Source organism: Gopherus flavomarginatus, chromosome 7, assembly GCF_025201925.1.
Source record: "Gopherus flavomarginatus isolate rGopFla2 chromosome 7, rGopFla2.mat.asm, whole genome shotgun sequence".
In the NCBI taxonomy this organism is placed as follows: Eukaryota; Metazoa; Chordata; order Testudines; family Testudinidae; genus Gopherus; species Gopherus flavomarginatus.
The window spans coordinates 73744012-73757038 of NC_066623.1; the positions used below are offsets into that span (position 1 = coordinate 73744012).

At 42.9% G+C, this 13027-nt stretch overlaps 1 protein-coding gene across 4 annotated transcripts in view; it reads left to right on the forward strand.

Moving 5' to 3' along the window:
- CAMSAP2 (calmodulin regulated spectrin associated protein family member 2) overlaps window positions 1–13027 on the forward strand; it is a 176988-nt gene that overhangs the window by 19629 nt on the left and 144332 nt on the right. For all 4 annotated transcript variants that reach the window (XM_050961354.1, XM_050961356.1, XM_050961355.1 and 1 more), the window contains exon 2: window positions 2643–2902. In XM_050961354.1, the coding sequence (XP_050817311.1) occupies window positions 2643–2902 (260 nt within the window). The remainder of the gene's footprint in view (window positions 1–2642; window positions 2903–13027) is intronic.

Here is a 13027-nt window from a genome sequence, read left to right on the forward strand (position 1 = left end):
ATGGATGGGTGGGGTTCTGTGGCCTGCCTTGTGCAGGAGGTCAGACTAGATGATCAGATTGGTCCCTTCTGACCTATGAGTCTATGAGTCTAATTATGTTCTTGCTTACTAACTATGTTACTATTTTATTGCCTTATTTGTTTAGTGCCCAAAATGTTAGGGGTTCTACTAACACAGAATGGGACAGGTTTCTCTCTCAAAAGAGCTTAAAATTTAAATAGGCTATATACAGACATGGGGAAGGAGGGATAATGATGAGAGAGCTGAAGTCAGGAGGTATGTGGAAGGAATAAATGGAACCGGTTACTGGATTGCTTAGTTGTAGAGTAAATGCTTTTTTAGTAGGAAATTGGAAGGTCATATGTAAGACTTGACGAAACAATGAGTGTTTGATGTATACGTAGGTGGTAAGGGAGGCTTCATAGTGTACAGTAGTGGCTCTCAACATGTTCCATACTGGGACTGTCTATCCAGTTAGCAATACAAGAAGGGCATGATATTTGTGACAACCACCTCCGCCTCCCTCACAAATTATCTAAGCTGAAAACCCCTGTGTAGAGGGTCCAGAGGAAGGACTTCCTGGTGTAGAGGGGCAGTATAGGAGTAGAACACATGCTTGTGGAGGTAGGAGATAGGAAATGTTGTTGCAGTTACTTTTAGAAAAAGGTATCTTTCTATGAATCTATAATATATAACTAAACTATTGTTATATGTAAAGTAAATAAGGATTTAAAAATGTTTAAGAAGCTTCCTTTAAAATTAAATTAAAATGAAGAGCCCCCCAGACTGGTGGCCAGGACCAGCGCAGTGTGAGTGCCACTGAAAATCAGCTCACGTGCCGCCTTGGGCATGTGTGCCATAAGTTGCTGTCATAAACAGATAGCTAAGGGTTAATGTCTCTTTCACCTGAAGCACCTGACCAGAGGACCAATCAGAAAACCGGATTTTTTTCAACTTTGGGTGGAGGGAATTGAGTGTCTAAGTCTTTTGTGAGTCTGCCTGCTTTCTCTGAGCTTTGGAGAAGTACTTTCTACTTTCTAGTCTTCTGTTTCTAAGTGTAAGGACAAAGAGCTCAGATAGTAAGTTCTATGGTTTCTTTTCTTTGGTATTTGCATGAATATAAGTGCTGGAGTGCTTTGATTTGTATTCTTTTTGAATAAGGCTGTTTATTCAATATTCTTTTAAGCAATCGACTCTGTATTGTATCATCTTAATACAGAGAGACCATTTGTATTTTTCTTTCTTTTTATATAAAGCTTTCTTTTAAGACCTGTTGGAGTTTTCTTTACTTCAGGGAAATTAAGTCTGTACTCACCAGGGAATTGGTGGGAGGAAGAAATCGGGGAGATCTGTGTGTTGAATTGCTAGCCTGATTTTGCATTCCCTCTGGGGGAATAGGAAAGTACTTTTTGTTTCCAGGATTGGGAACAGAGAGGGAGATTCACTCTGTTTGGATTCACAGAGCTTGTGTCAGTGTATCTCTCCAGGAGCACCTGGAGGGGGGAAGGGAAAAAGGATTATTTCCCTTTGTTGTGAGACTCAAGGGATTTGGGTCTTGGGGTCCCCAGGGAAGGTTTTTCAGGGGGACCAGAGTGCCCCAAAACACTCTAATTTTTTGGGTGGTGGCAGCAGGTACCAGGTCCAAGCTGGTAACTAAGCTTGGAGGTTTTCATGCTAACCCCCATATTTTGGACGCTAAGGTCCAAATGTGGGACTAAGGTTATGATAGTTGCCTACCCCGATTTAAGTCCTTTCTGATATTAATGCCAATATTACTTTATTTGATGAAATGTTGTTTTGAATTATTTTATAGCTGTTCAGGTATACTTGTAAATGGGATATTATTATTTGATTCAAACATCTTATGTCTTTCATGAATGATGCATCTATAATAACTGGTACATGGTGCTTGGAAAAGTTATCATGGCTTTTCCTGTAAAGCTTGTAATAGACAGCATTGTGCCAATTTTGAGTGAAAATCTCAGCATTATTTGACAAACTCTTGTGTAGTTTTTTGTTGGCTCTGCAGCCATTCATTTGAAGGAGAAATGTAGTCTGTTAAAAGGAAGTCAGTTAAGCACAGTTCCAGAGACAGCCTTTACATATTTCAGCAAAAGGGTGTGGCTTTCTTTTTTTCTCCAAAAGTGTTATGTACACTAGAACGTATTACTGTTCTATTTCCATAAAATTCTGGAGTGAGACAGACAGCTCGTTGTGTTGAATCATAGCTGTCTGACATCATTTTGACTTTGTGGCTTGAGCTATGATATATGACATTAAAAGGAGGAAAGTTTGGCCATAAAGTTAGAAAAACCAAGACATTTTGAATTAATGCTTCTTTAAAACCACATCTTGGCCATGTTGTGCTTTGCATTGTAAAACTCCCCAGGCTAGTATCTATAACCTAATTTTGTTTAACAATATTACATTTATAAGTAACTTTCGCTAACTGTTTTGTTCAGTTCTTATTCTGTAATGGGGTCCCCCATAGATTTGTGTTAAAATAATATAGAAATAATTATATAAAAAGGGATACTTCCTAGGTGCTAACAACTTTAATTATTTAAAGTGTGTATAGATTAAGTACTTTTCCTAGTACTGTGAAGTGTTGTTTATCTGATTATATCTTTTGGTTCTTGTAGAAAATGTTCCAGAGGAATTGCGAGAACCATTTTACACAGACCAGTATGACCAGGAACACATTAAACCACCTGTTGTTAACTTGCTGCTATCTGCTGAACTCTACTGTCGTGCTGGAAGTCTTATTCTCAAGAGTGATGCTGCAAAACCACTTTTGGGTCATGATGCTGTTATCCAGGCCTTGGCACAGAAAGGTCTTTATGTCACTGATCAAGAGAAGTTGGTAACGGAAAGAGATCTGCACAAGAAACCCATTCAGATGGTGAGTGTGGCTTTTGTATTTTTTTTCTTGGTACTTCTAATAGTAGTATAATCAAAACTTTATTCTCTCACTGGGTTTGTTTACATGTGATTTGAGAGAAAGGGGTTGCTGTTGGTTGGTCGGTCATGCAGCATATTAAAAATACAGTAATGAGAGATGTAGCATGGCTGTCTGTTCACTACAAAAGATAATTTAGAAGCAACTCTATTAAAGAAATAATTACAATGTGACTTCAGTACATAAAGTTGAGCTGTTGGAGGCATCTTACTTTATTTGTATTCCACTAGTGACCATACCCCAATCAGCGTGCTGGAAGTTATATAAATGAGTAAACACAGCCCATGCCTTGTAGGATTTGTGGACTCCCTAAATGAAATCCTGGCCCCTGTGAAGTCTATTGCAAAACTCCCCTTAACTTCACTGGGACTAGGATTTCGCCCTGGCTCCTAAATCTAGTGAAGATAATCTACAGGTTAGTTCTCTCTCTCCCTCTACTTAGAGGGCAGATTGGCCAAGAGGAACCATCTCTTTTTTGTTTTTCATAATTCCTATTTCTAGATACATTGTGGGGGAAAATGGCTTGATAAAAGTCATCAGCCTAATAACTGACCCTACAGCTTCAATTTTCATTGAATCTACTTTCTGAAATCTGCTCACCAGTACATTTGGTAGTTTTCATGGCCCGAGCACTTCTGTAGCACTGGTCTGGGAATACAAATATCTCTATACAATAAATTAATTAAAAACCTGAGTTGCTAAGATTCTTTTTTTTCATTCTAAAGTGTGAGATTTTTAGCAATCCGTTAACATGACTTAGGGCTTGTCTACATCAGAAAGTTGCAGCGCTGGTGAGGGAGTTACAGCGCTGCAACTTAGGAGGTGTACACATCTGCAGGGCACCACCAGCGCTGCAACTCCCTGTTTGCAGCGCTGGCCGTACTCCCGTTTTGTCTCGGGTGTAGAGGATCCAGCGCTGGTGATCCAGCGCTGGTAATCAAGTATAGTCACTTACCAGCGCTTTTCTTGACCTCCGTGGAATAAGCAGGTATCCCAGCATACCTGAGGAAGCCTCTGGTAATCAAGCTGGTCTCCTTCCCCGGCTTGCTCTCGCGTTCCCCGAACCCCGAGCAAGCAGGTCTCCTTCCCTGAGGTTTGCTGGGTGGTTCCAGGAAGGCGAGAGCAAACCGGGGAAGGAGACCAGCTTCGCCGCGGTTTGCTCTCGCGTTCCGCGAACCACCCTGCAAACCGCAGGGAAGGAGACCTGCTTGTTCGGCGAACGCGAGAGCAAACCGGGGAAGGAGACCAGCTTCGCCGCGGTTTGCTCTCGCGTTCCGCGAACCCCCGAGCAAGCAGGTCTCTCCTTCCCTGCGGTTTGCAGGGTGGTTCGCGGAACGCGAGAGCAAACCGCGGCGAAGCTGGTCTCCTTCCCCGGTTTGCTCTCGCGTTCCCCGAGCAAGCAGGTCTCCTTCCCTGCGGTTTGCAGGGGGGTTCGCGGAACGCGAGAGCAAACCGCGGCGAAGCTGGTCTCCTTCCCCGGTTTGCTCTCGCGTTCCGCGAACCCCCGAGCAAGCAGGTCTCTCCTTCCCTGCGGTTTGCACGGTGGTTCGCGGAACGCGAGAGCAAACCGCGGCGAAGCTGGTCTCCTTCCCCGGTTTGCTCTCGCGTTCGCCGAACCCCCGAGCAAGCAGGTCTCTCCTTCCCTGCGGTTTGCACGGTGGTTCGCGGAACGCGAGAGCAAACCGCGGCGAAGCTGGTCTCCTTCCCCGGTTTGCTCTCGCCTTCCCCAAAACCCCTTGAAGCCGCCCAACAGCGCTGCAGTGTGGCCACATCTAACACCACTTGCAGCGCTGGTTGCTGTAAGTGTGGCCACTCTGCAGCGCTGGCCCTATACAGCTGTACTAATACAGCTGTAACAACCAGCGCTGCAAAATTTTAGATGTAGACATGGCCTTAATCTGCATCATGTTTCTATTGCCAGGAAATATTTAGGCCTATTACTTAGTTATTTTAAAAAATTCACAGAACTAAATTCCTTAAAGCGGTTTCAGGTTTTTTTTTTTTTTTAATTCAAATGGATAACTCCCTTCATCCTTGCAGAGTACTCTGTTTTGAAGACACCAGTGTTCCAAAGGTTGTAGTAAGATAAAGATTTAGGCAAGTTTTTTTCTGAACATAGTGAACATTGAATGCAATTGAGTTGTTTTCTTCACTTCATGTTCTATATTACTGTGAAAGCAATCTAGAGCAGTGGCTCTCAAACTTTTTTACTGGTGACTGTTTTCACCTTGCAAGCCTCTGAGTGCGACCCCTCCCCCCCATTATAAATTAAAAACGTGTGTGTGTGTGTGTGTGTGTGTGTAATATATATATATATATATATATATATATATATATATATATATATATATATATATATATATATATATATATATATATATATATATATATATATATATATATATAAAAATACCATTATAAATGCTGGAGTCAAAGCAGAATTTGGGGTGGACGTTGACAGCTTGCAACCCCTGCCCCATGCAATAACCTCGCAACCCCCCAGTTTGAGAACCCCTAACCTAGAGACTTTATTGTGGAAGCCTACTACCTGCTTTCTCAATGACCTGGATCACAACAAGCACACAACACCTGTGCTCAAAATTCTGCACTGCTGGGAGGCAGGGACACAGGCTAGGGCTGCTCAGGCCCCATGCCCAGGACAGGTGGAGGGATCCAGTCTCCCCCATAGCTGCCAGTGCTGCTCTCCAGCTCCAGTGGGGGGGGTAGGGCTAGGAGCCACAGTCCAGCCATGGGAACAGCTGGGCAGGCAGCTGTGGGGAGCTGTGCGGCAGACCCTCCATCTCTCCTGGTCAGAGGACCCGAGCAGCCCCCAGCCCATGTCTCTGCCCCCCAGGCTCCCTGCCCAGGGCAGGTGGATGGTCCGTGCTGTGGTTCCTCACAGCTGTACACCCGGCTCTTACTGTCAGAGCCCTGAGCAGATGCAAAATTTGTATCTGCATCCACCTCGCTATCCGCAAAAACGGTCCACAGGTATAAAGCGGCTACCTGCAGATTTTGCAGGTCTCTATGGATTGGGTTTATTATATTTGGAGATTGGTTGTCATATTTTGTATTGTTTCTAGAATTATGTAAAAGTCTGGCAGCTGCATTTGTAAAAATCAGTACATAGATAAAATAGCCATAGATACAGACAAGATACTTGAAACCTTTCTCTTCACCACCTTCTCTCTGAAATCGAAAAGGTAATTTTTATATTGGCTAGTTTCCTATCTAATGGAGACCTGAAAACAAATAACTCAACTGTCCTTTTTGCAAACATGAATTAAAGGAATCATCCCCAACCTTTTAATAATATGGGAGAAAATAGTTCTGACATTCTCTTTCTGCTCAGGGTAGCTTCCTCCAAAGTAAGGAGTGAGTCATGTGGTGTAAGACAACTGGTAACGTACTGTTCTGAACAATGAACTGATAGTAGCAAGGGAGGACCATGTCATAGAATTCTGGAGCTCCCACATAGTCCAAAGATGGTTATTTCAGATACATCCAGTATTCTGGACAAATGGAGAGTGAAAAACACCCCCATATAGTAAACTAACTAATAAGAACAAACCCTGCCATGCAGCTGACATGGTTCAAGACATTTGTAATGTCCAAAGCTTGATAGAGCCTCTGAGAACCACTCTAAAAGCCAGAGATGGCTCTCTTAACAGTCTCAAGGGAGCTTACATACATATCTGTGTTAAACTAATTGTCAGTGGCCTTTTTTCATCCTACATGAATGGTGCTTCCTATCCTCTCCATCCCATTCAATGTAATTTCAGCACCATAAATGTTCAGTTAACAAACCTAGTGACTGGAGCCTGGAGGACAGAAAATCTATCTGGTCACCTACCTAGATTCTTCAAATCTAAGAAAAAAAATCCCATCAGTACTTAAAGGCTTTAATGGTTTTATTTTGACGTCCCAAACAGGTATAAGGCCTTCATGTCCATGAGAAGTAGGGATGGGCTTGTGTCTAGGAAATGTAAAAACTGGTAGATGTTCAGCTGTGTGTGCTTAGAGCAGTAATTAATTCAACTGTGTGAGAGCATGGGAACTTTTTTTCCTTGCTACCTGTAACTTCCCTCCTTAACACCCTCACCTCTCACCATAAACTTGGACTTTTATTCAGAACACCTATCTCTTAACAGTTTTCTGTGATGCAACTCCACCAGGATAGAGAGGCTCTAGTGCAAAAAGTGTTTTAAATCATCGTGTGGTGGTTGCTCTTCTGTATTTGAGTCAGAAGATACGTTAGAATAGGCTAGACCTGTTTCAGTTTTCCACTGTAGAAAGAATTAGTTGGGGAACAGCTACAGAGAGGGAAGAAGTTAAAACACAACTGAGCTTTCTGTTGTATGTAGTGGAGTGTTTTCTTAGTTTTTTTTTTTTTTTTAATTTATATGACTGTCTGTCTTCCACCAGTTGAACTAAAAGCAGGAAGCAGAACCACTGGTTGAACCAAATCAGAGAAAATGTTTGACATTTGGTTTTTAATGCCTTCTGCAAAAAAGTCTTATGAAGCATGACTTTCCTCTACTTTTGAACCCTTTAATATAAGGGTCTCAAACACGTGGCCGGCCCGCAGAATTATTTCCTGCGGCCCGCCATAGGCACCAACTCCACCGGCAGCCAAGCTCTCCTCTCCCCACCAGTGTGCTGTGTCCCCGCTCCTCCGCCTACCTCCCAACACTTCCCGCTGCCAAACAGCTGTTTGGTGGTACTTAGGACTTTTCAGGAGGGAGGTGGGAGGAGCAGGGATGCTGGGTGCTTGAGAGGAGGTGGAGAAGAGGCGGGGAAGGGGTTGAAATAGAGGCAGAGACTTTGGGGAAGGGGTTGGAATGGGGATGGGGCTGCATGTTTGAGACCCTGTGATAGACTGTTAGGGACACCGGGAACCATCCCCCATTGCCCCGGGGTCTCTCTGTTAAGGGTGTTGGGCACCCAGAGAGTCCCTTCCCCCCAGTGCCAGGGTGTCTCTGTTGGGACGCTGGACAATGTCTGTCTGTGTTGAAGTGAAAATTTTCTGTAACATTTTTATAATTCCTAGGCGAGCCTCAGTTTCCCTCTTGACTTTGCACTGCTACCGGGGGTGTGTCTGGAAAGGGTTACTCAGTGCAGGAGAGAGTCAGTGCCTATGGCGGGCTGCAAGAAATAACTCTGTGGGCTGTGTGTTTGAGACCGTTGGTGTAGATCATCGTAAGTGTTACTGACTACATAAGGAATAGTTACATGTGTTTATATTTTATTAAAATCCCTCTGTGCATTACAGTTTTAAAAAAGTTAACGCATTAACTTTTAATAGCATACTATATTACTCTTATTTTTTTTCATTTTTGACTATACTTTTGTATCGTTGTATGAAAAAGTTTCAGTGATGTGGCCCTCAGGCCAATGTACTAGTCCTTATGTGGCCTTCGTGGTAATTTGAGTTTGATATCCCTGCTTTAATAATTGGTTTATTTACATGTATAGTATTTACCTTTATTTTTTCCCTAGGAAAAACAAAGTATTTTTCAAGTCTATATTAATACAGTACATGTAAAAGAAATTTTTTATTCCACAAAGAGATCATGTCAGGTGTATATTTTGTTTTGTTTGAGGAACTGTGTAATATTAAACTTCAGTTAATTGTTTTCTTTCTTCTGGTTTCAGAAAGCATGCCACATAACATTTCATAATTATTGTAGACTATTGGAACTTTGTTATACATTTTTTTCTAGATGTTATGTTTTTGCTGTACAATAGCTACATATTTTCTCATACTGTAGTAGACTACAACTTTATTGAGCTGCATTTTGCCTCATCAATGCTGCCATTGTTTTAAGAAAGGTCTTCTCAGTTGTTTCCCTTTAATTTGATATAAACTCCAGGACCAGCACTATGTCCTGGCCTATTATAAAACAAACACGTTTATGATCTTAAGTATGTATGAGCCCCAATGGGATGGATTCTGAGAGCAGGAAAAGTAAATTCCAAGCCTAATTCACACTTACAGGTAGAATTTTAACAAGGGCTTTCAGGGACACCCACAGTAATTCTTCATATTACCATACCTCTCCGCAGCAAATCTTAAAGGTTTCTCTTCGATGAAAAAAGATTGTTCCCACTTAAATTACTCTAAGTCTGTTCTCGCCAAACAATAAAGGATAAAATGTAGAATCCAGAATTGGGGAAGAAAATCAACATTTTAAAACTATTTTTTCTCATAATAAAAACTTTATGCTCTTTAGCAATATAATTTTTTTAAGTCTTTCGAGGTGATCACAGTTGAGATGCAGAATTGCCTGTCTTAAATGGGCAAATTCCATTTGTAATAAACTATCCTGGCACTGGCAGGCTTAAAGATGGAAAACAGTGCATTTTTTCCCCCTGCATAATACAGTTGTTAAAACAGGAGAAATTTATTTTTATATTTGGTTATTTAAGAGTTCAAGTTTACTAGGTGAAATAGATTTATTTAAAAACTCCCATATATATTCGTATAAGCCAAATATTTTTGGTTAAAAAATGACGCATCAAAGGGCGAGGTCAGCTTATAAATGGGTCTACACCAAAATTTGATTATTTTAACTCTGTGGAATCCTTGAATTGAATATCTAATACATTATCATTTTGTTTACTTGGAGTGTCTGCAGGCATGGAGCCCCTCAGTTCCCTGTGGCTGCGGTTCGCATTCCCAGCCAATGGGAGCTGTGAGAACACCACTTCCTGCAGCTCCCATTGGCTGGGAACGGTGAACCGCAGCCACAGGGAGCTGAGAGGCTCCGTGCCTGCAGACACTCCAGGTAAACAAAACGTCCTGACCCACTAGCAGCTTACCCTAATGGCCGGGAGCCAAAGTTTGCCAACCCCTGAAATATAGGGTAGGCTTATGAAAGGCTCATACAGTTTTTGCTATTTTTACCTAACCATCTTGGAGGCTTGGCTTATAAACAAATGGGCTAATGAATGAGTATATACGGTAATCATTTCAGACACAATGTACATAGATCAGTATGTGAACTGATCTTAATTTTCATATTCCCATATTGGTTGTACTTTCAAAAAAAGAAAAGCTTTTTAAAAAAAAAAACTTTCACCTGCAGAATTGTCATTTAAAATATTTTGGGTTTTAGCCTTTAAAAGTCAGATAATAGAATACTGAAATTGGCAGGAAAGGTGGACGTAGTTCTTGTATACTCCCACTATTTTGAGTCATTTTATGTTAAAATATATCCACTCTAACAGTGGGCCAGAGCCATATTTGGAGGAACAGAGAATTTCATGTTCTATATTATTTGATACAGCATGGCCAGAGGGCAGCAGGAGAGTGTTAGCAGGGAGCCTTATTCCCTGCAAGGGGAGGAAAGTTTGCTATAGATTAACTAGAGCACCTGAAGCCAACTAGAGCACCAGCAGTCAGTCGTGATAAAAACCCCTGCTTCAGCCAGACAGTGTGGGAGTTGGAGCAGGAAGGTTTGATTGGTGCAGAGAGCAGTTTGAAGGAGCTGGAGCAGGGAACAGTTTTGAAGAGAGACCAAAAGGAAAGTTTGGAGGAGTACTGCGGTGGGCTGAGAAATCCAAAAACCCCTAGGTAAGGGGCACCTGGCTTATGTAGAAGGAGGGCAAGAAGCCCCTTCACAAGCTGAAGGGCAGGAGAGGGAAGTAGCCCAGGGGAAGGAACCACTAGTTCAAGTGGTTCACCACAAACCTCAGGGCCCCTGGGTTGGGACCTGGAGAAGAGGGCCGGACCCAGGTCCCTCCCTCTCCACTCCTCTCCTCAAGAACAATAGTGAGGTAATTAAAATACCGATTCAGAGGCAAGCAATGGCACCCTGAACCTTCCCCAAAGAAGAGAAAGCGTGAGACCCAGCATAACAGTACCAGCAATTTGCTACAATTAGTACTGAATTATCTATATAAAAGTATTTATTATTGCACGCCCAATCAACTTACTAGTATTTTTAACATAAAGTGCTCCATTATGTAGGTAGGGCAGTCCTGTGAGTGGGAGGGATACTCTTTTGTTGTAGAGTTGATAAAAATCTACCTAAACACCTTTTTTTTCATGGAGTCCCTTGGTGTGGTGTATAGACCCCACACTGATGAGGGAGGTGTCTCTGGCAATGTTAAACATGGATAATAGCTAAGGCTAAGCTTTTGTCAGATATTTTCAGTAAAAGTCATAGACAGATCATGAGCAATAATGAAAAATTCATGGAGGCTTTTGACCTCTCCTTGATTTTATTAAAAATACCCATGATAAAATGGGGGTGCGGGGGGGCTCCAAGCTCCTGGGATCCCCCTTGCCACCCACAACAGCTGGGAGCTGCTGGGGTCCCCCTTCTGACCACAGCAGCTCAGGAGCGTAGGGGGTCCCCCCTGCCGCCCATGGTGGCCCAGGAGCAGAGGGGGTTCCCCCTGCTGCCCGTGGTGGATGGGAGCAATGAGGATCCCCCTGCTGCCCATAGGGGTCCCCCCACCGCCTGTGGAGGCCAGGAGTAGTGACAAGGTGCTGCAGCTCCCAGCTGGTGCTTTGGAAACCACGGATTCTGTGACCTCCATGACTAAATTGCAGCCTTAATGATAGGCCTTTAAAAGGGAGGAAACTGCAGTCAGCGGGGGCAGCGGAGGAGCAGGATGCCTAAGCAGGAGACTGCTGAAGCTACTCCTGGAGCCATAGGAGAACTTCCATGCAGGAAGTCTTCATCCTGACCCTATGGGAAGTGCAGCAAACTCCCAGGGAGAGAGTTCAGAACGCTCGCAAGGGGCAGGCATCATATACCTGGACTTCAGCAAGGTTTTTGACACAGACCCACATGACCTTCTGATAAGTAAGCTGAAAGAAATGGAGGCTCAGTGGAACTACCATTAAGTGGATACGTAATTGGTTAAACAACCACAAACACAGAGTAACTATTAATGGAATACCATCAGATTGGAGGGAGGTCTCAAATAGGGTTCCACATGGATCTGTTCTGGGTCCAGGGTTTAATATCTTTATTAATTACTTGGATTTAGGAATAGAGAGCATGCTGGTGAAATCTACTTTGGAGGATAGAGCTAAAATTCAGAGGGTTATTGATAAATTGGAGAACTAGGCTATAGACAATAAAATGAAATTCAACAAAGACAAATGTAAAGTCCTGTGCTTCTGGAAGAAAAACCAATACATAAATACAGAATGGGGGATAACTGGCGTGGCAGCAGCACTGCTGAGAAGTATCTGGGAGTAGTGTGGATCACAACCTCAATACGAGTCAGCAGTGCGATGCTGTTGCAAAAAAAGCAAATGCAATTTTAGGTTGCGTTTACTTAGGCATAGCATGCAGGTCACTGGAGGCGATAGTTCCTCTCTACTTGCCTCGTTAGACCTCAGCTGGGCTGTAGTGTCACCAATGTATGGAAAGGATGTAGAGAAATTGGAAAGGATCCAGACACAAGCAACAAAGATTATCAGGGGGATGGAATGCAAGCCGTATGAGCAAAGGCTGAAGGAACTGGGTATATTTTAGTTTAGAAAAGAGGAGATTAAGGAGGGACATGATAGTGGTCTTCAAATACTTGAAAGGCTGCTATATAAAGGATGGAAAAGTTGTTTTCTCTTGCCACAGAGGGAAGGACAAAGAGCAATGGGTTCAAACTGAATTATAGCAGATGTAGATTAAATCTCAGGAAAAACTTCCTAACTCTAAGAACAGTAGGACAATGGAACAGGTTGCCTAGGGAGGTTGTGGAAGCTCCTTCGCTGGAGGCTCTCAAAAGGAGGTTGGGTAGCCATCTCTCTTGGATTGCTTAGCCACAACAAATTCTGCATCTTGGCAGGGGATTGGACAAGATGACCCCTGCAGTCCCTTCTAACTGTATAATTCCAAGAAGTAAGGAACCAGTGTAGCTACCCAGTGCAAGTAACTGGGTTGTGATCAGGTTCTCCCATCATCTGGGAGAAAAACCTCAGGGCAGTCCTTTACAGGTTCACACATTTGACTGGTCTTCTGCTTGCTCTGTCTGATCCTAGACATGAACAATCTCTAAATTATCCAATTTACATGTTTTGAGCAAAATGAGCCATGTGAGAGAGCAGAA